Source organism: Triplophysa dalaica, chromosome 15, assembly GCF_015846415.1.
Source record: "Triplophysa dalaica isolate WHDGS20190420 chromosome 15, ASM1584641v1, whole genome shotgun sequence".
In the NCBI taxonomy this organism is placed as follows: domain Eukaryota; kingdom Metazoa; phylum Chordata; class Actinopteri; order Cypriniformes; family Nemacheilidae; genus Triplophysa; species Triplophysa dalaica.
This window is the reverse complement of record NC_079556.1, coordinates 1,899,068-1,924,576: the sequence shown is the minus strand read 5'-3', so window position 1 is coordinate 1,924,576 and position 25,509 is coordinate 1,899,068. Positions and strand designations below refer to the sequence as shown.

The 25,509-nt window shown below is 39.3% G+C and overlaps 2 protein-coding genes and 7 non-coding genes across 11 annotated transcripts; 8 read left to right on the top strand and 1 right to left on the bottom strand.

The window, feature by feature from the left end:
• Positions 1–23: 23 nt before the first annotated feature.
• arid4a (AT rich interactive domain 4A (RBP1-like)) lies at positions 24–24,120 on the top strand. 3 transcript variants are annotated; one of them, XM_056767573.1, is made up of 25 exons: positions 24–2,318; positions 3,240–3,289; positions 3,716–3,826; positions 4,609–4,674; positions 5,175–5,265; positions 5,423–5,502; positions 5,623–5,717; positions 6,208–6,340; positions 6,569–6,648; positions 7,787–7,863; positions 7,957–8,123; positions 11,023–11,095; positions 12,818–12,912; positions 13,157–13,254; positions 14,895–15,135; positions 15,895–16,148; positions 16,854–17,030; positions 17,468–17,546; positions 17,624–17,810; positions 17,896–17,958; positions 18,407–19,570; positions 19,678–19,782; positions 20,088–20,294; positions 21,341–21,487; positions 22,323–24,120. In XM_056767573.1, exons 2-25 carry the CDS (start codon positions 3,284–3,286, stop codon positions 22,424–22,426), a joined length of 3,900 nt encoding a protein of 1,299 aa, XP_056623551.1. In that variant the 5' UTR covers positions 24–2,318; positions 3,240–3,283; the 3' UTR covers positions 22,427–24,120. The 3 variants fall into 3 exon arrangements, with proteins under 3 accessions (XP_056623551.1, XP_056623552.1, XP_056623550.1); XM_056767574.1 differs by lacking the exon at positions 24–2,318 and adding an exon at positions 2,335–3,030; XM_056767572.1 differs by lacking the exon at positions 24–2,318 and having other exon boundaries at positions 3,050–3,289.
• On the top strand, positions 11,900–11,981 carry LOC130437451 (small nucleolar RNA SNORD53/SNORD92). Its single transcript, XR_008909193.1, has one exon. It is a non-coding gene; the product is annotated as a small nucleolar RNA SNORD53/SNORD92 (small nucleolar RNA).
• LOC130437452 (small nucleolar RNA SNORD53/SNORD92) lies at positions 14,054–14,135 on the top strand. The gene has a single exon (XR_008909194.1). It is a non-coding gene; the product is annotated as a small nucleolar RNA SNORD53/SNORD92 (small nucleolar RNA).
• On the top strand, positions 15,246–15,332 carry LOC130437455 (small nucleolar RNA SNORD53/SNORD92). The gene has a single exon (XR_008909197.1). It is a non-coding gene; the product is annotated as a small nucleolar RNA SNORD53/SNORD92 (small nucleolar RNA).
• On the top strand, positions 16,225–16,306 carry LOC130437454 (small nucleolar RNA SNORD53/SNORD92). Its single transcript, XR_008909196.1, has one exon. It is a non-coding gene; the product is annotated as a small nucleolar RNA SNORD53/SNORD92 (small nucleolar RNA).
• LOC130437453 (small nucleolar RNA SNORD53/SNORD92) lies at positions 17,152–17,233 on the top strand. The gene has a single exon (XR_008909195.1). It is a non-coding gene; the product is annotated as a small nucleolar RNA SNORD53/SNORD92 (small nucleolar RNA).
• On the top strand, positions 18,229–18,310 carry LOC130437450 (small nucleolar RNA SNORD53/SNORD92). Its single transcript, XR_008909192.1, has one exon. It is a non-coding gene; the product is annotated as a small nucleolar RNA SNORD53/SNORD92 (small nucleolar RNA).
• LOC130437449 (small nucleolar RNA SNORD53/SNORD92) lies at positions 19,858–19,939 on the top strand. The gene has a single exon (XR_008909191.1). It is a non-coding gene; the product is annotated as a small nucleolar RNA SNORD53/SNORD92 (small nucleolar RNA).
• Positions 24,111–25,428, bottom strand: timm9 (translocase of inner mitochondrial membrane 9 homolog). Its single transcript, XM_056767578.1, has 4 exons — positions 25,350–25,428; positions 24,997–25,055; positions 24,816–24,911; positions 24,111–24,661 (listed from the first exon to the last, which is right to left on the bottom strand). Exons 2-4 carry the CDS (start codon positions 25,033–25,035, stop codon positions 24,527–24,529), a joined length of 270 nt encoding a protein of 89 aa, XP_056623556.1. The 5' UTR covers positions 25,036–25,055; positions 25,350–25,428; the 3' UTR covers positions 24,111–24,526.
• Between the last annotated feature and the right edge of the window lie 81 nt (positions 25,429–25,509).

The window sequence follows — 25,509 nt, the reverse complement described above, 5'->3', positions numbered from 1 at the left end:
ATTAGTTGAGGTGGCATGTTTAGGCACCAGACCCACCTTATTTCACCTGTAGCGTCATTGAATATACATGCAAGAATATGTCCATTACTAGAATAGGCATAGAGCAAAGAAAACACCCTGAAATCAGGCGTAGATAGATAAACAGTTCTTCAGAAAGGTCTACACTGCAAGGACTTGAACCTTGAGCTAAGGGGCAACTCAGCTGTGCCAACCACCAGCATAAGGTGCCCAAGGCAACTGTTTATCAATGCACAGCCCAACGGTACCATCATGGAAAAACAAGCAGACATGCAATGGTACTTGCATTTCAATTTAAAAAGTACATCATAAAAGTCTAAATTTTACAACGACTACTTTGAGTTACAGTTGTGAGGTAAAACACTCGTCAGTTTTAAGCCCAATCCCATTTCTACCCCTTACCCCTACACTTTGTCTCGATTCTCTTTTGGTTGGAGGGGTAGGGGCCCTATACCGTTAGCCCTTGAAACAAAGATTTTTCGGGACCGCACTTCAAACGAGGGGTATGAAAATTCCCAACATGGCTGCTCATGCGAGTATAATGTAAGCCTTTATTTTTGCTTTAATAAGGATTTAAACAACAAACAATCATATTGTTTATATTAAATGTAATGTTGCGTATACACAGTCATATATATGCACTTTATGATGAAATGTTCTAGCACTGTCACATACCCTACAAGGGAAAAGCTTACACACACACACGTCTTAACAGTCTCCGAACTATTGTGAAACATTTAAATAGTATTCAAACATGTTTTTTTAAGCTCTACACACTGAGCATTTTCTCAACCTACTGTACGAGGTGCATGCAATGTATGCTGAACTGCTGCTGCTGTTCTTGCATTTGGAACAACTCATCCATTGAAAACTAAGATAATTATTAGTACTGTGACAAAATTGAAAGATATGCACATTTACATATTTACAAAAAATGTAAGTGTTAAGGCCTGGATCAAAAGCTTTACAAGACCATGAGAAACAAATGTAGGCAAAAGAAGTGTCTAGAGTTTTGTATCAGTGTATAAACAATTTTGTGTTAAATTAGTTCTCTTTGAGGTCCAAGCTCATGCTTCATGTACTGGTGGCAAGCTGGTCCTTAAAGGCAGTTTCTTGAAATGTTCTTTGTATTATGTAATATCTGTAAATCCTAATGAATTGTGTAGATGGTTACACATATTTATTAATGTGTACACAATTTATAAGTACAATAATACACGCACTACACATATTCAGTTTGCACACTAATATATGTTACATTGTGAATTACTTTATATTAACTTGCACACAGCTGAAATATGATAATACCTTCATAAGTCATATAAATGAGACCCTTTAAAACGTTCATCCAATATACTTATTTGTAGTATTTTTTAATGCTGAAAAACATAACTAATAATTTGTAGGACAAGTAAGGGTTTTGAACACATTTCTATAGCAAGTCAATGCACAATGCTTTAAAACCCACACAAAGAGATCAAACTAAAAAAAGAAACGTGTCACACATATTTTTGTTTAAGGAGTGACACTGGTTAGTCTGTTTCCGTCACGTGGTCAAAAACCCGTGACGTCCGACGTCCTCCCCAGCAAAGACGTCAAAGACGCCATTATCGTTGCTTTCTATAGACCTTTTCAAGAAGACCCGATATAAAGCGATTTATTTTCAGAATAGTAGCGCTACAAATGCAACATAGAGCATTTACATCTAGAACACGACTAAAATTGGCGATTCTTACTAGAATAGCAGAGAACGTACAGCAGAGGACTCGCTGCGAAATCTCACGGGCTCCGAATCCAGAATGCGATATAATTACGTTGGGTACAAAATGGCGCATGTTCTTTTCACTTCGACATGCGCAGACTGATCAGAGGCTTTCGCTCTCCGTAAAGATGCCGACATCCCATACAAGATTACATCCAATGAGCTTAGCAGACTGAACGCTTCTGAGTCTATTTAACCTATCGTAACTGCGGGACGGCACAGAATGGGTTACGTTCCGCCAATTGGAGAGCAGGATAGGTTTGTTTCATTTGCAAAGAGTGGGAATCGAAGAAAACCAATGAACAGCCGTCATTTGCAGCGCCGCTTTCGTACGCACCTATCATCTTTCGAACATTAGTGCGGCCTATAGTAAACCGCTCATTTGGCGGCCAATCACAAAACTGGGAATTTGCCCACAGTTGCCTCAGCAGCCAATAGGGATCCGAGAAACACTGCCTCAGCTCAACAGCTTGTTATTTCGTTTATGCCCCTTTGCAACCTAGTCGAATGCTGAGCTGAAGCAGTCATATAGGAGCATGTAAGTACACATTTATATTTCCTCACAACGATTTCGCTTCAATAAACCCGAACATTTACGTATGTCTTGTTAAATCCCGTTTGTCCGGAAGTAATCAAGTCATATTTGTCGTTTTCCCGTGGTTTCTAGCGGAGGTATTTAGGCGACGAAGAGAAAAAAATTGAATGGCAGAGGCTAGTCACAGCTAGTCGGCTTGTTTTCTCTCAGGATTCATGTTTCACCCGACCACTTTTACTTAAACTACAACATTAAAATCCGATTGCTTTCTCGTTAGAAACTTGCAACTCAATCGTTTACGGAAAGTCTCCCGTCAGACGCCTCGCATATTGTTGCGGAACTAACCCGAAGAACAGTTTAAATCGCCATAACAGCTTCACTATATTTAGCCCAACCGTCTGAGTTTGATTGACAGGCGTCAATAACCAACATACCCGTCCGTTTGTCCTCCTTAGAAGTCAGATACGATATATACAACGGTAGGCGAGGAAAGTGTGGGGTTTAGTGGATGGTGGAGGGGCTGACATGGTGCAGGACGGTGTGTGAGCTATGATGGCGACGTGACACACACACACATAGTGAGTGAAGCGGGAAGGAAACACGCAGGGTTTTGAAGGGCTTGTGTTTTCTTTCTGCCGTCACTTTTTTGTTTTTACACCATCGAAACGTTGTAAGTGACTCAGATCGGTGGCAGAGCCATGGTGGAGCGATTAAGGTGTGTTTGAAGGGCTGGTCTTGTGTTTTTGATCATTTTGAAGGGGCGAGGAGGAGTACTGGCTAACTGCGTTAGCTTACGTACCATTTTCTCTGTGCGTTAGTGGCGTGCTGTCAAACCTTTCCCATACGTACACATACGACACGTTTTTCAGCACATGGTGGCAGATCGTGACTCTTTCTTTATGCGTGTGTGTTTTTCTTTTTCAGCAGTCGAAACCAATCGAGCTGGACTCCCTCAAATAGCCATCAAGATGAAGGTGAGTCTGGAATCCTCTGCAGTTCTCGTAGGCGACGCCTCTTCAAATTAACCCCAACAAAAGATTGATATGAGTGCATCACTTGAAAGGAGGGAAAAGTTTGATTTTCGTGTACTTTTTTGTAAGGGGTTAAGAAAGTAGTCGAATGATTCAAGCAGTCATCAGTCAACACATTGGCAGCTTTAATACGGTTACTTCTTTCCTGAAGTAGTGCACCATGTTTTTAGAAAAAAGGGTTACATGAATGCCAATGCAAAAGCTGTAACCAAAGGTGCTGTTTCATAACATGTATTCTTGTGGCCTTTAATGATATAATGTAACAATGTACTTTGTAACTCATGCTTGCGATTGTCATTATATGGAGCGCAAATGTTGCTATAAATCTGTTCATGCATTATAACATTATTTATCATATCACGCCCACAGGTAGCAGATGAACCTGCCTACCTGACCGTGGGGACGGATGTGAGCGCGAAGTACCGCGGTGCCTTCTGCGAGGCAAAAATCAAGACTGTTAAACGCATGGTGAAGGTTAAGGTAAGCTTAAATGTTTCTGTCCGTCTAGGTTATAACTTTTCTAACCTTTTCCCAGCGTATGGTCGTTTCATTCAGAAGATTTGAATCTGTAAGTTCAGAGTTCAGTTAGGAGGCTGAAGTCTTATCTGTCAAGCTAGTGTCAGATGACATGGAGGATAAACAAACTTTCTTTGTAAGTGTCGGTGTTAAATCTTGACTAAGCACAGATTGTTTTCTTGGTGCTCTGTATAAAGTTATCTAAAATGGCCTACAAAGAAAAATACATATATTTTTCATGGATCATGCTTTAGGCATGCTTTCCAATGACTTTCCAAACTTTTCTGTTAGTGAAAATGTAACCTTGAACATTTCTATGTTGCGTGAGTGAACAATCCGTTTTCAAATGGTTTAATTTGCACCAAACAAAAAAATTTTTCAACCTAAAACTAAAAACAAATCCTTTATGTATGTCATCTGTGTTATACTTTGTTAAGCTCTGCGAAAGCAGCCTGGTTTTTGACACTTTTTGGCTGCTGACAGCTTTAGTTAACACAGATGTGCCATCTGAATCTTAGATGCATGTTCCTGAGTTTTACTAGAATAAGATTTTAAGTATTTGCTCTAAACAATGAAGGTAGGCCCTTGCTAAGAAGTTTGAAGATCATGACGAACACGCGGTCTGTTACACAACCCGATTCCTTTACCTTCAGTGAACTCTGTTACTAGTCTTTTACTATCCGCTGGCATCTCGCCATCTTTTGTTGGTGCACTTTTCAATATCATCTACTATTCTTTCTTTACAGGTTGTGCTTAAAGGAGACAGCACGTCGCAAGTTGTCCAAGATGACCAAGTGAAAGGTCCTTTAAGGGTAAGGTGGAAAATATGTGTGTTTTTTTGTTGTTGCCCAATTAAATTGCTCTGAATTAAGCAGTCTCTCCCTTGTCATGGCTATAGGACCTTTTTCAAAGTTTCTTTACTGTAGCTATTGGAAGAAGGTTGCATATTCGTACCGCAGGACCTGGGAATAGTTTTAGTGTTGTAACAATTTTTAGGAGGACTAAATTAACTGCAGATTGGTGTCTAACCCAGCACAATAGGACCCACTACATATTACAAAACGCACAACAGACGACAAATACACATTTTGGATCATGGTATAGGTTATCTGATATTTTATTAGGATATTGTCACCTTTATGCTTAATTACATGATAGATATGCTTTAGATGTTGCAGCCTCAGAAAAGAGACTCAAAAAATGTTAATTCTACAAGTTATCCAACGGTATAATGTTATTTAGCATAATATTTTGCAAAGGCGGTTTATTGCAAAAACAGTTCAGTGATGTGATGTTTCTGTTGGGGTCTCAGGTTGGTTCAACAGTGGAGGTGAGGAGCCCCGAGGGCGGACTTACTGAAGCTGTCATCAACAAACTCACAGATGCCAGCTGGTACACTGTGGGTACGTACAGGCATAGCTAAGGGAATATCCTTTAAGAGCTGCTAATAAAGCCACTCGCTCTCAATCTCTCTAATTGCTCCTATGTACCACCACCGTGATCTAGGTCTCAACCAAACTTGTCATTAGGTTTCTTAATTTGTTTTCTTTCTTGTTGCAGTATTTGATGATGGAGATGAGAAGACGCTTAGAAGAACGTCGTTGTGTCTCAAAGGCGAGAGGCATTTTGCAGAGAGCGAGGTCTGAAATATTTGCTTGGAAAGTGAAGTGTTGTCTTTGCTTTGTCGCATTTGTGCTAACGTTTCTTTGTGGTGGTCTCTTTCTCTTTTTGCTGGCTTTCCATCTCTTTCTCGTTGACAGACTTTGGACCAACTGCCCCTGACTAACCCAGAGCACTTTGGCACTCCTGTCATTGGAAAGAAGACAAACCGAGGTAGAAGGTCTTCACAGGCAGTGTGAGTATTTATGGATTTTAACTCCTGGTGTTTGACATCTTTATGTGAAGCTTTGCTTTGCGAGTGTTAGAGTATGTCCACATAGTGCTGTAAAAGTATGACCCCTTTTAAGTTATTTTTGTTTCTGTATTGGCTGTATTACTGTGACTGCATGTCTAAAAACAAAAAGTGACTGAGTGTAATAAATATTTGTTGTGGATAAAGATGTGATGCAAAGTAAGTATTGCAAATTATGTGTTATCAGCTTAATTCACACTGAGGTTATTGGAAAATGCTTGTCACTCTCATTTCAGTTTGAGGAGTTAAAACTAGACCTATTATACTTACTATCTCAGAAATGTAAGTTTATCTGCTGATTTGGTTCTGAGCTGGTTTATTTTTGCAATGTCCGTTTATTTTTCTAAATGCTTAAATGCCGTTCTGCCAGTGTTGCAGTGTGACGAAGAAACAAATTGATTAAAACTCTACTGCTTTCTTTGATGGGTTGCAGTGCAGAGGATGAAAAGGAGTCTTCATCGAGTGAAGATGATGATGATGACAGGAGGAGGCTCAATGATGATCTGTTGGGGAAAGTTGCCTGTATTGAAAGTGGTTCGGATAGTAATTCATGGTTCTATGCCCTGGTTAGTCCTGGCTTCATTTGTTTTATTGGATAGCTTTTTTTACCCACTTTTATGTTTTAAAGCATATGGACATAGCCAGTGTGGAGACAGTTACATTGTTAATGCTGAAAACGTAAATCTGAGATTGTGTAGAAGACTTGATTGGAGTGAGATACGCTGTGTATTTCTTGTCAGTTACTACACTGCTTAGATTTTTAAAGATATTTATTTATTTATTTCTCTTTGAAGGTAATATCTCCAAGCTGCAATGATGACATAACTATCAAAAAGGACCAATGTTTAGTGAGATCTTTTGCCGACTCCAAATTGTGAGTAGCCTCAAACATTGCTGTTACTGTTTACTGTTTTGGATATGACAAATCATACTTCAGTAAGCATTGTCACGTGGTTGTCCTTCGGACAAGTTAATTGGTCATTCACTTTGCAAGAAATTAATTGTCCTAAAACTATATTTAATTTGAAGTTTCATAATCATTTCGGATTCTGATTTGTCAAGTTAGCTTCTAAGGGATTTACCTAGTGTCCACTGAGGCTGCCTGAATTTGGGTATACTCTCTGTGATTGCTATAGAACAAAGTAAAGCAGTAATTATTATTAGTGTCATGGCTCTACGTTAACTTTTTTTTTGCACATGGCACTGGTGCTACAGATGCCAAATAAATAAATAAAAATATGCTACAACATTTACTACAAGGCCACTGCATGTTTCTACAGCAAATACTATACATTTTACATATATGCATTTGGCAGACACTTTTTTTCCAAAGCGAGTTGCATTGCATTATACTATTTTATTTTTTTATGTGCAATCTCTGGGATCGAACCCACGATGACCTTGGCGTTGCTAGCGCAATGCTCTAACCACTGAGCCATAGGAAAGCACTGAGAGAAGAACACTAAAGTACACTACAGTATTCTTTCATCTGAGTGTTAAACTTAACGGGACTTTTATTTTGATGAGTCATCGGGAAGACGCTTGAGTTTGACGATGGCTTCACTCAAAGACTAAAATGCTAGTAAAAGAAACTCTCTTAACAACTCTGGAGATTAAGTTAATGTCTTTTATACCCTCATACAGTGCAGAACCAGACTCGACCATCACTTGTGTAGTATGTTAAACTATGCACCTCACTCACTCAGACACGCAGAACAACTAGATGACATATTTATTCCGCATCTGCATCTAGTTATTTGCACTCAAACACTTTGTCTATTGCACATATTCTTATTATTCTACATATACTGTATATCGCACTGTACAGCCCTGAGTGGGTTTTTTTCAAGTTACTTGTCCGGTCGGGCAAGAAACATTCTCTCTCTCTTGCCCATTTACTTGTCCCGGTCAAACATTAATGTCGAGCCCTGTTATTGAATTAAAAATGATGGTACATTTCAGTAAATAACCTGAACATGCTGACAAATTTTTGTTTTGTTTGTCATCTATAGTCACACAGTGGCACGCAAAGAAGTTCAGGAGTTGAACATCAACACCATCCCCAACCCTGAATACTCGAACAGGAAAGGTATGAGACCTTGGCTTACCTTGGTTAATTTCATTAACTGGTTTCCGCACGGGTATCAGATCTCTAATCCACATTTTCTTTTTCTCTGGACAGGATTTGAAGCAGCACAACATTTTCTACAGTCCAAACAGATCCCTGACAGCTGGAAAATGGACCTAAGTGAGATTTTGGAGTCTTCAAGCAGTGATGAAGAAAATGAAGCAGATGAGGGTGATGGCAAAGAGAGTGAGGAAGAGTTGAAGGAGCCACTGCAAGAAGAGGTAAGACTTTAACTTTCTCATCATTGCCAATTCGCTCAATAAATTTTTACAACAACAGGGTTTTCTTTCGACGTGGTCCAAAAATAAGTGTTCGGAAAATCGTCAGCATTCATCTTTTGTTGATTTGTGTTGTTTATTTTTTTTATACTATTGCTTTCAACATGTGGTCCTGGTCCACAGTGTTTGGCATGTAGCGTTGCAAAGGTAGCTTGGGTTAAAGTGGTTGGCACCAGGAGTTATGAAGGTGTATAATGACATTCACAGGTGCCATGCACTGACCAAGAGCCCCAGTGCTGGTATTTTTGTTGATTTGCGAAGACATTACTCGGCTCTTTACATCTCATGTTCTCGCACACCTTGATTAAGACCACTGAATGGTCCCAGCATGTGGGAAAGCCCCCAAGCTCCATGCAACAATGTCTCATTCTTTCTGCTCCCCGAGTTTGGACAAATGGCCATTTGCTTGGTTTTCTGACACGTTCCCATGGCAACTGTTCATTCCTTTGGTTGTGAAAAGGCTGTGGGGATTGGATGAGGCCCAGTGGAGGTGTGCCAGATTATTGGTGGGCAGGGCTGAGCTCATCTCAAAGAGTCTTCTCTCTTCTCTGGAGGTGGTCGTTCACATCACAGAAAATAATTTTTGGGGAAAGATGGGTTATTTTTGAGAGTGTTGTCATTGGAAAGATGCTATATATGCATGCTCTTGTAAATGGTTGATAGCACCAATGAGCGTGTGGATGCTTTCTTTAAGTTTATGGCTTCCAAGTTGGCGCCAAGTGGTCCAGTGGACTGTGCGCCGACGTATTGTGCAGCAACACTTACGGCGATCCAGAGTTCGAATCCCGGCTCGTGGTCCTTTCCGGGCTTCCAATTCCCTCTCTCATCCCATAATTTCCTGTCTCACTCACCACTGTCCTATACATGCAAAGATGCAAAAGGCCAAAAAAAAGAAAGTTTATGGTTTGAAGCAAAGTTGCCGTTTTACTTCTACAATCTAAACAACAGACTCCTTTTTAGCCACACCTTAAATCAGCCTGCAATGCAATAGCTGTATTAATGACAAATACTTCGATAATCGATAAGCGCATCGCAGTAATGTGCTCGTGTTGTGTCTGTTAACTTGTCAATGATAAGCTGAGTTGATCTGTGACCGACGCAATGATAGCGAGAAACATCAGTCACCAGAGGTGGGTAGTAACGAGTTACATTTACTCCGTTACATTTACTTGAGTAAGTTTTTGAAAAAATTATACTTCTAGGAGTAGTTTTAAATCACTATACTTTTTACTTTTACTTGAGTAGATTTGTGAAGGAGAAACTGTACTCTTACTCCGCTACATTAGGCTACAATAAGCTCGTTACTTTTCTTTTGACCTCTTTGATATTCTACGCGTCATTGTTTTATTTTGACAGAGAGTGAGACTTCTGCCAAAGGCTCTACCATGTGCCTCTGTTTCACCAATCAAACGTAGTTGCGCAGTCTCGTCACGTGACCATATTCAATCTCAGCGGAGTTCGGCGGGACGGGTAAGTTTACAGTCGTAGCAAAACAAAAATGTCACAATCAACCATCGGCAATGCAGACACAGCCGAGGAGGAACACCCCTGGCCTCATATTGAAAGCATGTTTACCTTAGTAAAAGTGCGAAACAGCAGCTACATTATGCGGTGTCTTCTGTGTCTCCCAAAACAAACGGACATTTCAGCATTCAACAACTCAACATCTAACTTGAGGAAACATGTAGCGGTTTGTGTTCTAAAATGGTTTTTTTTTTTGCTGTGGATAGACGAATGTTTGTCTTTAAAGTTACATATGTCTTAAACATTTCCTATATATATTATGTGTGGAACGGTACATGTATTTGTATTGAACCGAAATGGTATGGACGTCACGGTTCGGTGCATACATTTAACTTACACAGAGAATAACTTACACGGTATAAAAATAAATAAAACTCGCGTGCAAATTAATTAATATAATGCAGAACTACTGTTAGATACGTGGGTTCTTTAGGGACACTTAATCTGTAGTCCCGCTTTAGCTTTGAAGCAGGCTGCGTTTGCATTGCAATGCTTTAGTATGTTGTGTGAGAGAGAGAGAGAGAGAGAGATTGGCGTGGGCGCGATCGAAAAGTCACAAAGTGTTTACCTATATCTGTGTGTGTGTGAGTTTAAGTACTTGAATTTACCTGGATTATTTTAAATTAAGCTATTTTGTGATTAACTAATTAATTAATTTTAATTTATTTTATTGATTTGATGAACTATAATTAGCTTTAACATTTTTATTTTGTATTTTTGTCTGTCTGATTGAATGCTTGTTAAAAAATAAATCAGACTTTACTCAACAGTTACTCAGTACTTGAGTAGTTTTTTAACCAAGCACTTTTTTACTCTTACTCAAGTAATTATTTGGATGACTACTTTTTACTTTTACTTGAGTCATATTATTCTGAAGTAACAGTACTTTTACTTGAGTACAATTTTTGTCTACTCTACCCACCTCTGTCAGTCACCCAGCCTCGCAGCTCCAGTCTCCCCTTCTCACACACATAGGGATACACTGTTGGGATGCGATCTCTAGTTTTTATTTCTGTGGTACTGCAATAGGATTTAAAAGGGGATTAAATTGCTATAGAAAATGTTTGCTAGTATTACAACCGGTTACTCAAATGTTGTTATTGTTGACTAATACTAGCAACAACACACTTTTGATGATATTTTTAAGATATGATTGCATGGCTTGAATGTTAACTTTGTTTTAGCACTTGACCCTACCACCACTTATGGATTCTTTAGCAATTAGGTGACAATGATATTTATAAATGATTTTGCTTCACTGATATTATAGAGAAACTATCTTATGAATTAATTGGGCCTTTGTGTCTTTCTTAACCAGCCTGATGATGAACCTGATCCAGAGGAGAGGGACCATTTTCTACAGCAGCTCTACAAATTTATGGAGGACAGAGGTAATGTTTGCACATCCCCAATAGAATTGATTTACACTGAACAAAAAAAAAAGAAAATCAGGATTAGCGAATCCCACTGATGTCTGAATATTGTAGATCAGTGGTTCTCAATCCATGGTACGCGTACCGTTAGTGGTACTTGAAGAAAGCCCTGGTGGTACATGAAAAGACAGGAAATTAAAAACTATATATTCATTTCTTGTTTTAAATATGTAAAATGTTTAATATATGATCGATAATTACCAAATATATGTAACCTATGCGCAATTTAATACAGTTGTATTAATTATGGTTTATTTTTCATTGGTCGATGTAACTCAGATGTGTGAAAGGAAGCTCAAACACAGAGCAGGAGCAGACAGACGCTTGTGCGTCTCTCTCTCTCTACCGATGAGCTGTGTATAAAAGAAGCTTCTTAAGCATTTCTGCACTTGAACCGCTATTTAAAGCTGTTATCATTGCTGTTAAACGTTAATTCGACACGCGTATGCATCTAATTGAGGTTAAATCAATGAAGAATGTGTTGTGATTTAGTTTTGACGAGTGGGGACAAAGTTTTATTGTTTTGAATGTTTCTGGTTTCCAAAACAAATGCATTCTACTTTAAAATAAAGATGTAAGTATATACACAACACATTCTTCATTGATTTAACCTCAAGTAGATGCATATATATATATATATGCTTGACATAAAATAATTGATACGCAGTAAGCGACTAAGCGTCTGTCTATAAGTTGCTTGTTTGTGCTAACATGCATTAAATGCATTAAAAAAACAAAGAACTTATGAAAACCGAATTAGGTCTGAGATGATGATACCAGAGAATGGTTTCGCTAACATTGCTGATTTCATGTGATGTCACACTTCTCTTGGCTGTCTGATTGACCCCTCTGCTCCAGTTTTCATATGTTCTCTTTTGTCACTTGATTTGGTTTATAGGTGACAGATAACTTTCATTGTTTTTAGATTCAGGATACTCTGCAGATGAGACATTAGAAACGCATTAGAACCCATTATATTTAAAAAAAATGTTCCACACTGGACTAAATCTAGTCTTATTGCAATATGTAAGAAATGTAATATGCAAATTAGCACCCTTTATATAGTTTAATAGTGCACTGCATCATAAATATTTATATTCCCTTTTTAAATAAATCACCTTGACATAAAACTTCAGAGATAGCTGTTGTGAAAGTGAGTCTCTGTTTGTCATGTTATATTCTCTTGACCTTTAAGTATACAAATATTTATCTTCTGTGTTGAATATTCTTTCTTCATTGTTCGTCTTTATAGGTTCGTAGTCTTTCTGCAAGTCCCCACAAAGTTAATAAATCCCCAAAAAAGTAATATACAGAGCCTTGTTAAGTGTGCACTACAGAAAAGTGTTTTGTGTCCACTATTACTGGTGACTAACTTGAAAGACATGGAAATCATGTTTAGTTATAAAACAGCTTGTAAATAAGAAGTGTTTGTTTTATAAATAATACATCAGAATTGGAGGACAAAGTGTAAAGATAAAAATTCACAGCTCTACTATTAATTTGAATGATTATTCATGAAATTTTACTATGGCGGTCATTAGGGGGTACTTGGAACATGGTAGATTGCTCTACTTAATTCTTGTTTGTGTGGCCCAACAGGCACAGAAACTTTTTTTTTATGGAGGACCCCATGGCAAACTTTAGTTCAATGCTTCTCTGCCTCCTTTATTTTTCTTCCAGGGACTCCAATTAACAAACCTCCAGTGCTGGGCTATAAAGATCTTAACCTCTTTAAGCTCTTCCGGCTGGTCTATCTACATGGCGGCTGTGACAATGTGAGTTTTCTTGACTCTCCTACAATTGTTTATTTTTCTATGCAAGTGAGAAATTAGACCTTGACAAAAGTGAACTGAAAGTTGGCCTTTGGGTTTCATTTCATCGAGTGAAGGAAACAAAAATGTGTTATTTGGCTTTATATGTTTGCTGGATGTGCATAGCACAATATCCTCTACAGTAAGACCATTACTAGAAGTCATTATTGAAGAGTTTGGTAATAGAACTGTTTATTGATGTTTACAGATTGAGAGCGGATCCATTTGGAAGCAGATCTACATGGATCTTGGCATCCCGGTCCTGAACTCTGCAGCCTCATACAATGTGAAAACAGCTTACAGAAAGTAAGTGCATGCTTGCACAATTCCTGCTGCTTTGGGTTATGTTTGTCAGCAGATAGTGTTTTAAAGCCTAGCAAAATTATTTTTGTTTAGTGAGTAAACAGATACTTTGCTGAGCTTAATAAATAGTTTTTAACCTATATATTATGGATAGAATCTGTCGCCTGCTTTTAATCTCCATGGAAAGTTTTAACTTATCCATAAGTGTGTACATAAACTAACACTGTGTCTACACCGGACGCAACAGGCGCGACATGACATAAGAAATGCATAAGAACCCATTATAATTTCAAATATTGTCCACACTGGATGCGACAAACCCATTAATAGCAGGTTGTGGCGTCGCGTCCGATGTAGACACAGTGTAACACAAAACACGTTTGTTTGTGTTCATACCCTCATATTGAATGTTTAGCAGCCAAGTGTGCAAGCTAGTTTTTGTTAGTCTGCTGGTGAAAATAAGTCTACTCTTATTACAATATGTAAGAAATGCAAAATACAAATTATGACCCTTTAAATAGTCTAATAGAGGGTCTAATGGTAAGTCCAAAACGTAGCTAGCAATGCTTTCAGCTTAAATGCTTTATACGGAGGAAGTACTTGGGGACAAAGATTTATTGTTTTTAATGTTTCTGGTTTCCAAAACAAATGCATTCTACTTTAAAATATAGATGTAAATGTATATATATGCTTGACATAAAATACTTGATATGCAGTAAGCTACTAAGCGTCTGTCTAAAAGTTGTCTGTGAGTGAGTATTAAATGCTATAAAAAAAAAAGCTTATGAAAACAGAATTAGGTCTGAGATGATGATACCAGAGAATGGTTTCGCTAACATCGCTGATTTCATGTGATGTCACACTTCTCTTGGCTGTCTGATTGACCCCTCTGCTCCAGTTTTCATACGTTCTCTTTTGTCACGGTACACTTTTATTCTAGTAACTTGTAATATATGACAATGTGCTTGATTTGGATTTATAGGTGACAGATAACTTTCATTGTTTTTAGATTCAGGATTCTCTGCAGATGAGACATTAGTAACGCATTAGGACCCATTATATTTTCAAAGATTGTCCACATTGGATGCGGCGCGACGAGACGTGACTAACCCATTAAGAGCAAGCAGGTTGTGATGTCGCATCAAGTCTGTCGTGTCCGGTGTAGACACGGTCATATTGAATGTTTAGCAGCCACTTGTGCAAGCAATTTCTTTTTAACTTGCTGGTGAAAATAAATTATTCTTATTGCAATATGTAAGAAATGCAATATGCAAATTATGACCCTTTTAATTGTTTAATAGTGCACTGCATCATAAATATATATATATATATATATATATATATATATATAATATATTCCCTTTCAATAAATATCCTTGACATAAAACTTCAGAGATAGCTGTTGTGAAAGTGAATTCTAACTTTGGCTCAGCTTTAATCCATCGTAGAAACTGTGGCAACATTTTCTAGCTGTGCTTTTTACCTTCTATTGTTTATTTCTGTGCTCTAAACCTTGAAATGTGAAAGGGATCTGTTATAATGCACTACAGATGCTATCTTTAGACATTGTTTTCGAAATATTCTGCATTATTCCCTCAACAAAAAACTCCTAATAGTGACTCATTCTGTGTCCTGAATATCAGGTACCTGTACGGTTTTGAGGAGTACTGCCGCTCGGCACAGATCCAGTTCAGGACGGTGCACCACAACGAGCCTCGACCGGAAAGCTTGCCAGGGGTGAAGAGCGAAAGGCCCGTGATAAACGAGAGCGAGGCGACTGAGGAAGTGAGAGAGCAGGTTAAAGCAGAGCCTGCGACCAGCGGGGATGGAGATGAGTCCGACGCAGAGAGCGAAAAGGGACACAAAGATAGCTGCTCGCCCAGGGTGAGTTTCTACAGGGCTGCACTCAGGATGTGGGATTGTCATACTTGTTGACCTGCGAGCCACAGAGCAATAATCCTTGGATTCAAAGCTTCATACGCTCTAGGGAGGAAATGCACATGATGATTCCAGAGAATGGTTTCGCTTTCATGGCCTGATGTCACATGATGCCACACTTCTCTTGGCTGTCTGATACGCATCTTCTGGTTTGAATTGATTAATGTCTTTTAGTTGTGCAGGAAGTGAAGGATGTAATTGCAACCTTAATGTTTTACCAGAACTGAACTTTTGTGAATGTTATAGGAAAAAACCTTGAAGGCCAGACCGAAAAAAAGCATGATTAATAAGATTTTGATGCATTTTTCTGTTTTGCTGTGATCTCGTATTCTGTTGCCTCAATGGCAATTTATAACCAGATCCAGATTTTATGCTCTGCGGTATTAGCTGAACCAAACAGAAATGCACATAACCATGACTCCTTTCAAACAAGTTCCAAGCACTCCCCCTACCATTGTTTGAGAAACAGGAATTATTATCCCCAAACTTGCGTTGGGCTGCTTAAAATGGACATGATCCAAACACTGATGCTGTTGTATTGCTGTTGACCGTATTTATTTTTTCAAGGAAATCGGCCTAAGAAATGGCTTACAATTTTTTTAAGCTGGTAAAGGATTAAATGTGTCAATGCAAAAAGCATATGCAAGGTCCCATTGACATTGTACACTATAGATTTAAAAGACAAATGTGTTCTTAACCCTTCAGGGTCGGAGGCGGAGCGCCGTGCCTCCGGTTAAAGGGGAGGGTAGGGATTCTCTGAATGAGGAGCAAGTGATTGAGGAGTCACCAAGAGGAGGAGAAGCCAGTGGAGAGGAGCCAAAGGAGAAAGCCGATGAAGAGAATCCTGGGAAACGACGCAGCCGTCTCCTTGAGGACTCTGATAGAGACTCTGATGATGAGGAGATGGAGGATGACGAATATGAAGAGGACGATGAAGAGAGATTCCAATTCAGGGACAGGTTCGTAAGAGTTTGTTCAATACTTTTATATTTCACAAAGTGAATGGTCAGGATGAAATTGGTTTTCCTGCAGAGTAAAAAATGATGATACCAGAGAATGGTTTCGCTTACTTGACTGATCTGATGTGATGTCACACTTCTCTTGGCTGTCTGATCAATCTCTGCATTTTAACAGTGATTTCAGAGTCCTTTCTTATTGCTTTTGAAGGGACCATGTTCTACACTTAAGAAGCTTTTTTGTGTTCTTCAAAGTCAGCTAATGTTATTTTTTGGCACCAAGAACAGATGCTTTTTAGTGTTTTGTGATTGTGAAGACATTCTCTCTGACCCTAGAATTAAACGGGCTTTTTTAATGAACATGTTTAAGACAACTATATGCGTTTGATCTCTGTATAGAAGCACAGATAAGTGAAAATCAACAGCTTTATATTTCCTTTGAATCTATTGTAGTGCGTTACTTTGTGCATCAGGGAAGGCCAGATGACCAAATAATTAGCAGTTATTATTGATGCCATTTTGGATTTTTACAAAAAAAAGTCTCATGTACTCTACAGAGGTGCTGTGTACAGCAATACAGTCAAAGTATTTCAAAGACAACTCCGATTTCTGTTAAATGTCATAGTGTCCTTTCACGTATTTTCATCAAAAGGCAAACATTATTCACTGTGTGGAGGATAAATCTGATGGGTTGCATTTGTGTGACAGAGATGACAGGGAATGTGATGGCTGTGAAGACCCTGAGCACTCTTTGGCTGGCACAAAAGTCAAAGTGAAATACGGCAAGGGAAAGACACAGAAGATCTATGAGGCCAACATCAAAAATACTGAGACCGATAATGGCGATGTTCTCTACTTGGTGCATTACTACGGCTGGAACGTGAGGTGAGACAGCGATGTGCCTTGATGAGGTGTTTTGACCTTTGAAGCTTTTGACACTTCTCACAGCCTTTTATTTGTGCCTAAATATTAGAAGTTTGTGAGAATGAAAGGTGTAAAATGAGGTCAACCATGATGATACCAGAGAATGGTTTCGCTAACTTGACTGATGTCATGTGATGTCACATTTCTCTTGGCTGTCTGATTAACCTCTGCTCCAGCTTTTGATGTTCGGCTTTCACTTAGTAAAGCTTTGGCCTATTACATGTAGACTGTCCAGTATTTAAATATTTGAGATGAAATTTGTTGGCACACCTCTCACGAGATACCCTCTCTTTAAAATATCGAACATGCTCTTCACAATCATTTCCCATTCTTCAAATATATATGTATAATTTGAAATCAGTTATTTAAATAAGGTTTTTATGTTTTGTTTCTAACAGATATGATGAATGGGTTAAAGCCGATAGAATAATATGGCCTGTCGAAAAGGGTGGAACAAAGAGAAAACAAAAGAAAAAGGTGAGCAAAATAAGAGTTGTTATTAACTATTGAGGACTTCTTACATTTTCTAAAGCCCACATGATTTTTCACCATAGAATAAAGAGGACGAAGAGAAAGAGGAAGATAAACAGGTCAAAGTAGCACCAAGACGTGGTCGTCCTCCACTCAAATCCACCCCTCCAAGCACATCCCGCAGCGTGTCCAAGACCCCCAGCAATGAGGGTCGATCCAGCAGCAAGAACTCGCGGCCCACAGATGCATCTGTCCTGCCGAATGGAGAAGGTACGATTGTCAGATGCTGTGTGTATAGTCAGATTTCTTGAATAAGATGAACTGTTATGGTTAACCATGGAAAATGTTTGCACAGGTACCCCTCGTCGACGCACAAGGAGAACTTCTGGCATGTATGATTCTGACAGAGGGTCTAATGGTAAGTCCAAAAAGCAGCTAGCAATGCTTTCAGCTTAAATGCTTTATACGGAGGAAGTACTTGGGGACAAAGATTTATTGTTTTGAATGTTTCTGGTTTCCAAAACAAATGCATTCTACTTTAAAATATAGATGTAAATATATATATGCTTGACATAAAATACTTGATATGCAGTAAGCTACTAAGCGTCTGTCTAAAAGTTGTCTGTGAGTGCTAACATGCTTTAAATGCATAAAAAAAAACTAAGAGCTTATGAAAACCGAATTAGGTCTGAGATGATGATACCAGAGAATGGTTTCGCTAACATTGCTGATTTCATGTGATGTCACACTTCTCTTGGCTGTCTGATTGACCCCTCTGCTCCAGTTTTCATACGTTCTCTTTTGTCACAGTACACTTTGAGTCTAGCTAGTTGTAAAATATGACAATGTGCTTGATGTGGATTTAGATTCAGGAAACTCTTCAGATGATAGCGAATGCGAGGACTCTCCTGAGCCGAAGCCAGATTGGACTGAGAAAACTGATGCACCCCCAACAGAAAAACAAGAGGAGGTGAAAGAGGAGCCTCCGGAGGAAGAAAGCAGAATTCCAGAATCCACGCAGTCTGAGCCAGAATGTCCCAACAGTCCTGCAGAGATGCCCAATTTCCAGAAGAGTGACAAACCTGAAGAAGAGACACCCCTGTTAATAGAGTCTGATGACGGGTCTCTGAAATCAAGAGCGAACAGGCCTCCGCTGAGAGACCCAGGGTCAGAGACTCCTACCCAAACACCTGCCATTGCTAATCATTTAGTGACGGAGGAACCTTGCACTCCTCCACGTCCTGCTAAGAAATCCCAGGAAACGCCCGATAGCAGTCCTGCAGAGAGAATATGCGAGACACCCGGCTCGGACACAGACTCCGCCACGGAGGACGTCGGCCCTCCAGAACGAAGCAGCGCTTTGAAACGCAAAACCACTGAACAGCGGTCGCCGGAAAAGAAGCTTCGCCTGGACAGAAAAGAAGAACCCAAAATGCTGTCTCCAGTAAAAACATCACCACAGGAGCCTGAGAGGAGGCCTGAGCCAGCTGAGAAGCTCGAAGATCATTCTACCCCAAAACTATCATCACCCAGCAAAGATCTGGAGGTGAAGTCTGAGATGCCCGCTCTCACCAGAGAGGTGCACATCAGGGTGGAACCTTTGTGTCTGGAGCTGCAGGATTCCTTAACAGCCACAAATGAAGAGATGATGCCTCAAATAGGCCCAGAAGCGCTGGTTTGCCATGAAGTGGACCTAGATGACCCAGAGGAGAAGGACAGACCATCTGGTGAAGAGTTACTGATGATGATGAAGGAAGAGAAAACTCTGCTTCAGCCAATGGAGACTTCCGACCACTTTCCTCATGCCCTGGCTCAGGTGGGACCTCCCCGGTTATTTTCCCCGTCATCTACCCCCAGCCCCGACGAGTCCCACAGCACTAAAAGCGAAAGCGATGCCACGATCGAGGTGGACAGTGTGGCGGAGTCACAGGAAGGTCTTGGAGAGAATGAATCCACTCATAGCTTTGACGCTAGCGCCAGTTCCAGTAACTCCAGCATCTCAGTACAGGAACGAGATGGAAAGGACAGAGGTCGGTTTGAAGTTTCTGAATATTTATATGAATGACATTTGCCTGTCCATGATGATGTGGACTTTGTAACTCTTTTCATTGGTTTTGTTGTCAATCTGAATGTTTAGGTCAGAAGAGATTATCCGACTGCACTACGGTCTCATCGGCCAAGAAGCAAAAACGCAGCCAGAAACGTTCAAGCGGGGTCTGTAAAACAGAAAAGAATGGAGCAGGTGAGTTATCGGTTTGTTGGTCAATATCTATCATTTGCGAGCGAATATGATTTCATTTGGAAAAACGAATAAGGTCTGAGATGATGATACCAGAGAATGGTTTCGCTAACATTGCTGATTTCATGTGATGTCACACTTCTCTTGGCTGTCTGATTGACCCCTCTGCTCCAGTTTTCATATGTTCTATTTTGTCACAGTACATTTTTAGCTTATCAATCACAAGTATCATGATTAGTGTTGTTCATACTTTTATATCAACTTGCCTTGCATTGAATGACACTGACCGTCTCTTCGAATGTCTCCAGGTCACAGTAGCGACAGTGAGGACCTGTCTGCCATGGACAGCTCAAATAAGCTAACCCCAGTGAAGCACTCCAGCCTAACCAAGAGTCAGAAGCTTTCTCCATCACCTGCTCTGGTTTCTCCCAACAGTAAAGACATGGAGAAAGACAAGCACAAAGAGAAGCAGTCTGTCCCCTCCCCCCGCGCACAGAAGTGGTCCTGCCAGCTGAGTGAGTCTTGAAGCTTTTCAAAAGTTACACTGACACATTAACGTTGTGGTTTCTCATGCTTTGCTAACTGCAGATGTTCATACATAAACTTAGTTTGGCAGACATTTGGCTGTGCAACTTCCCAATGAATAAAATGCAGTTTACTACTAATTCTGAGCTGTACTGTAATGGCATGGTACTGTCCGCTCGGTACGGCTCACTTCACTTTGCTTTTCTACAGCAGTATAGTACCGCTTCAAAGTGGGTGGGGATTTAAAAATGAATCGTCATAGGTGTAACGCCTCTACTGCCGTAGCATCTTTGTGAATGCGTCATAAACACATGCACAACACAGGAGTAATAGAACATATAGATGGCGGATGGCAGCAAAACAAAATACTCCTTGAATACCAGAGAGTTTGGGAAATCTTACAGGAAAGAGCAGACAACAGTCATTTGGTTTGCTCGATGGCGCACTAGGCTTAACTAATGTAGCATTGCGTTAAGGGTCTCAATCTCTACATTACTGTAACAAAGCATATAACGAAATGCCACGTGCTAAAATGCGTATTCATTTGTTGCAATTCAATGACGCTGGTAAAGATTCTCTCTGCCCAATCAGTGATCTGCGTCACATTTTGGGGATCAGTACACAGCACGCTTGGAACCTTTACCGAGGTTATACTAAAAAAAGTATCAGGTAATAGCCAGGTTAATAACCTCCCTGAAGTATCTGTACCGGGCCATAAGACTTGCAGTTACTTCCCTACAGTTTCAATGGTGTGCGATTTAAATGCTGATATGCATCAAAGATAATGTGGTTCATGTTTTGATGTAAAACATGGTAAAAAATCTTTAAATATGCCAGTATTGGAAGAGTTAATGGCAAACTTTGGTTTATATGTAGGACGATTTATCATCTTTGTCCTCGAGAGTGAATTCATTACATTTAAGTATTTAGCAGACACTTTCATCCAAAGCTATTTACAAGACTGCCTTTGTGCTGTAATTTCTGTAGTCGAGTATGAATTTTGTACTGACTGAATCCTGCTTCTTTTTGTCCACAGCTGAGCTGGACAACATGTCGAGCACGGAGCGAATTTCATTCCTGCAAGAGAAGCTGCAGGAAATCAGGAAGTATTACATGTCTCTCAAGTCCGAGGTGGCGTCCATAGACAGGAGGCGGAAAAGGTTAAAAAAGAAGGAAAGAGAAGGTAGGATTGGCTTTTGATTTTATAGCATAAAGGGGATTTTTTTATTTTACTTATTTATTGTGAAAGAAAATTTTTTTCCAATGAATTGCCATTACACAGAAACACAACCTCTGACAGATTCTTACACCGTGTCTACAACAGACGCGACATGACAACCGGTTTGTTCTAATGGGATTGTAGCGCTGAGCCGCATGCAGTGTGGACAAAATCTTTAAATTATAATGAGATCTTATTCATTTCTAACGTCTTTTGTCATGTCGCGTTGAGCAGGTCGAGTCCGGTGTAGACACTGTGTTAGAGAGTGTTCAGAATTTTGGATTTTAATCCTCATGTGAAACTGCTACTATGACAACCATCAAATAAATAACATGGAAATAAGTTCTACATCTTTTTACGCAGCAGTGTGTGTGAGAGGGGGAGACGCTCAGTTAGACATGTTGATACTAGTAATATAAATATTTAATTTGATCTTTTCCTTTATGTTGTGAAAATACTGTTAAAATTACGCCAGCTGTGCTCTGAAGAACAGTCCTGTTCTGGCCTTCTGACCCTAACTAGGCTTTCTTAGATATGTGCAGTACTATTTCAATTGTGTCATTGAGTATGTCATAATGTGATTAATGTGATAAAAGTTGTTGCCATTTTAGCAAAGATCTATATTGCACAGTGATATAAGTGAGGGAAGACTTGTTCATACCAACATCTCACTGTCAGTGAGGACACAATGTGTACAAATTTTTGCAGCTATTCTGACGTGGGCCAATTTTTGATTGTCATATTTCAGATGTATAGAAGAAAAATCATTTTGAATTAACCTTTGACTTTTGATCAACAGTGTCCCACACCACGGCATCCACATCATCGGGCTCGTCCGACACAGGCATGAGTCCGTCTTCAGCCTCCCCCACTCAAAACACTGTGGCCGTGGAGTGCAGGTGATGCCACGCCTGCTCCCCGTCCCGTCCCACCTCTGCCTTTTCAGCATCCTGCTGCCTCCTCGGAGACGTGCATACTGTTGAGCCAGAGCAAGCAGCCAATAGCACTAGACTGCCCGCCTCCATGTCTCCTCCGATTCCTATGGCCACCCTCACCTTCTGCACTTTGTAAACTGATCCTGCCTCCACTCGCTCACTGTCGCTACAGCACCAGGGAACGGACTCTACGTGAGGGTTGAATGTAATCTATGAAACAAAAGCTTACAATTTATCCATCCAAAAAGAATCCAATGGCACTTTCCACTTCGTTCTCTACAAACCCTGAACAGAATTCTGAATTTGGATGCAGTAGTCAATCATTTGTACGGTCCTCTATCAGAACATGGTAAGAACCTCATGTAAGATCCCTAGGTAATGGTCACTTAACCAGCTGGACATGGTTATTCAATGAAAGGTCAATTGTAATGTGCTTGCTGCATCAGAACTGCCAAAGTACATGTGTTACAGCAGAGTGCCCTATTTTGGAAAAGTAGGACAAAGTCAATTGCAAAAGGGAATGTAGTTTACTGAAAACCACAGCCGGCGTCTTCCACTTATCTTGGTGTGCGGGCGCAGAGAATTATGCAAAAAACTATTTTTGTTGACTTTTTAAGAAAATAAAAATGAAAACAGAAAAAAACCTGAGCAAATGTTTACAGTGGAATACGAGACAAATCTGTTTTCAGTGGACTAATTTCCTTTGCAAATTGTATTTTGTCTTTTTATATGTAATTGCAGAGTTTTTATTTTAGTATGGAAAATTTCAAAAAGTATATATCACAGCCGTGAAGTTATTTAATGAAAGATTTCTAGAGCTGACATTTTTGTGTAAAATAAAGGTGTTATCTTGCAACTTGTTAAATATATTTATTCAGTCCGTGGACATAGTTTTTGTAATTTTTACAAGATGAGATCACACAATCCTCCCACGTTCGGTTCAGTTGGTGGGGTAGAAGGAAAATGAGAATTTTGTGAGGTCATCTTGATCGTTTGAATGTGATGCAGTAAACAGTGTCCTTTCCTGTTGGTTCATTTCATTTGGGCCCAAATAACCCAAGGTATTTCCAACACCTTTAACGGAACACCAGAAACTGGTGGCCTGCTTTTTGTCCCCTTGATTTGCTGGTACTTTGTTTGTTAATTTAAAGATTTCTTCTTGTTTTCTTTTCGAGTTCTTGACCAATTGAATAAATCAGTTGCTTATTACACAAGTATGTTAAGCCCAGGGGTTTCTTACTGTTCCTATTGTAAATAGATCTTCCGAAACCATGTATTTGAAAATACATTTTACACAAACTGTAAAAATGATTTATATTATTTTTTAAACAGTACATCTTTGTATATTAATTTTCCTTTTCTATGTCAAGTTGGTAGAAGCATTAGCACATCTTTAGACTGTATATACTCAACCATTTAGGAACCTAAACCAAGCTGTCTAGAGTGATGAACCCATGATATGTTGAACATTTTATGCTGTAGGCATCGATTAATTCACCGATGAGATGAAATTGTGAAAACTTGCTTCCCTGTGACTTCAGTTTATTTACAGATTCCTGGACTGAATGGAATGAAGGCATTAGGTTCCTAAGCAAAGCTATTGTATCTTTATGTAAAATAAGAGTTCTCATTTCTAATAAAGTTTTGAAATATTCTGATTCATCACGTTGTCTTTATTAGCTTGAATTAAAGCAGAAATTTCATGCCACACATTTACTCCAAAGTAAAATCTTGCATTGAGTGCGTAATGCAAACGTTAAAGTTCACCTTTCCTAAACATGTTTATTTCTTCAGTTAAATTACATTCAGTAATAAACTCAATAAGTGATAATATTTTGTAGCATGTCAACAAATCAGTATCTGCATCCATCAATATTTGAGTATCCGTCCTTTTTGAAAGGAAACCCCCTCAATCCCGTTATGTGAAGATGTGATGGAGCTATGAGGACTTCTCACGCCTTCACCCATGTCTCTCTGTCCTCTGCGGGGTCCAGTTTGGAGACCCCTTCTCCACACTGAAACAGAAAGAGTGGCGTACTGGTTTGGAGTCCATTGTAATAGCAGTTGATTACCGCGGCTGTCCTAACAAGCCAGCTTTAGCAGCCAATGCTTCATTTTGCTGGATGTGATATTCCTGGAAACGCATGGAGATCCTCTGTGTCATCTTCAGGTACTTCTGTAAGCAGCTCTCAGAGCACGTGGTCTGGAAATATACATTTATATTATTAATTCTTTAAGGATTTTAGCTGTTGGGCTTTTGGCTCAATTAATTCAGAAACCTCAGTATTATTAGTGCTTTTAAAAAAGTGTGAGGAAATATAAAACAATAACAACAGAATTAGAACAGCACATCATACCTCTTCTGGTTTGACTTCTCTTGTAGTGAAATCTTTTACACAATCCATAAAGCAGTTTTCTGTCAGTTTGTTGTAGGTGCCCAAAAATTCTTTAAACTGAACAGATACAACAGTTATTGAACACGATTTTATAACAAGTACTAGAGTAATTTTATGATAATGTCTGCAAGACTCTTATTACCTGTTTAATTTGATCTGATTCAGTGACCTGAGCTGCCATAGTTAGATTATTATCGGATGCTGTGGGCGAAATGAAATATAAAATAAACACCAATCATTCATCTGTTAACACAACTGTTTCAGCACAGCATTTAACATCCTTAATAGAATAAATAAATACACGTTGACAAAGGTATCATAATAATTCTACAAATTAGATGAGTAGCTAGATTAGCCTTTAGCATTCCCTTGGATTTATCATACTATAACACAGAAAATGTCGGAAATATGTATAATAATGTATAATACATAAATAGTACGCGATAAATATGACAACATTACATAAAAACGACAACATTACAATAAAAGCGTTACCTATTCTGTCAGAACTAGGGATGTGAAGGGCACGTGAACCAAGGAGAACAAGACCCACATCCGGTGATTCCTTTTGGCACTTTCGCAAAAAATAAAAGCCCTTGTTTAAAAAGATGAATATTTTGAAGCAAAAATGCCTTTGAGAATATATATGCATAAA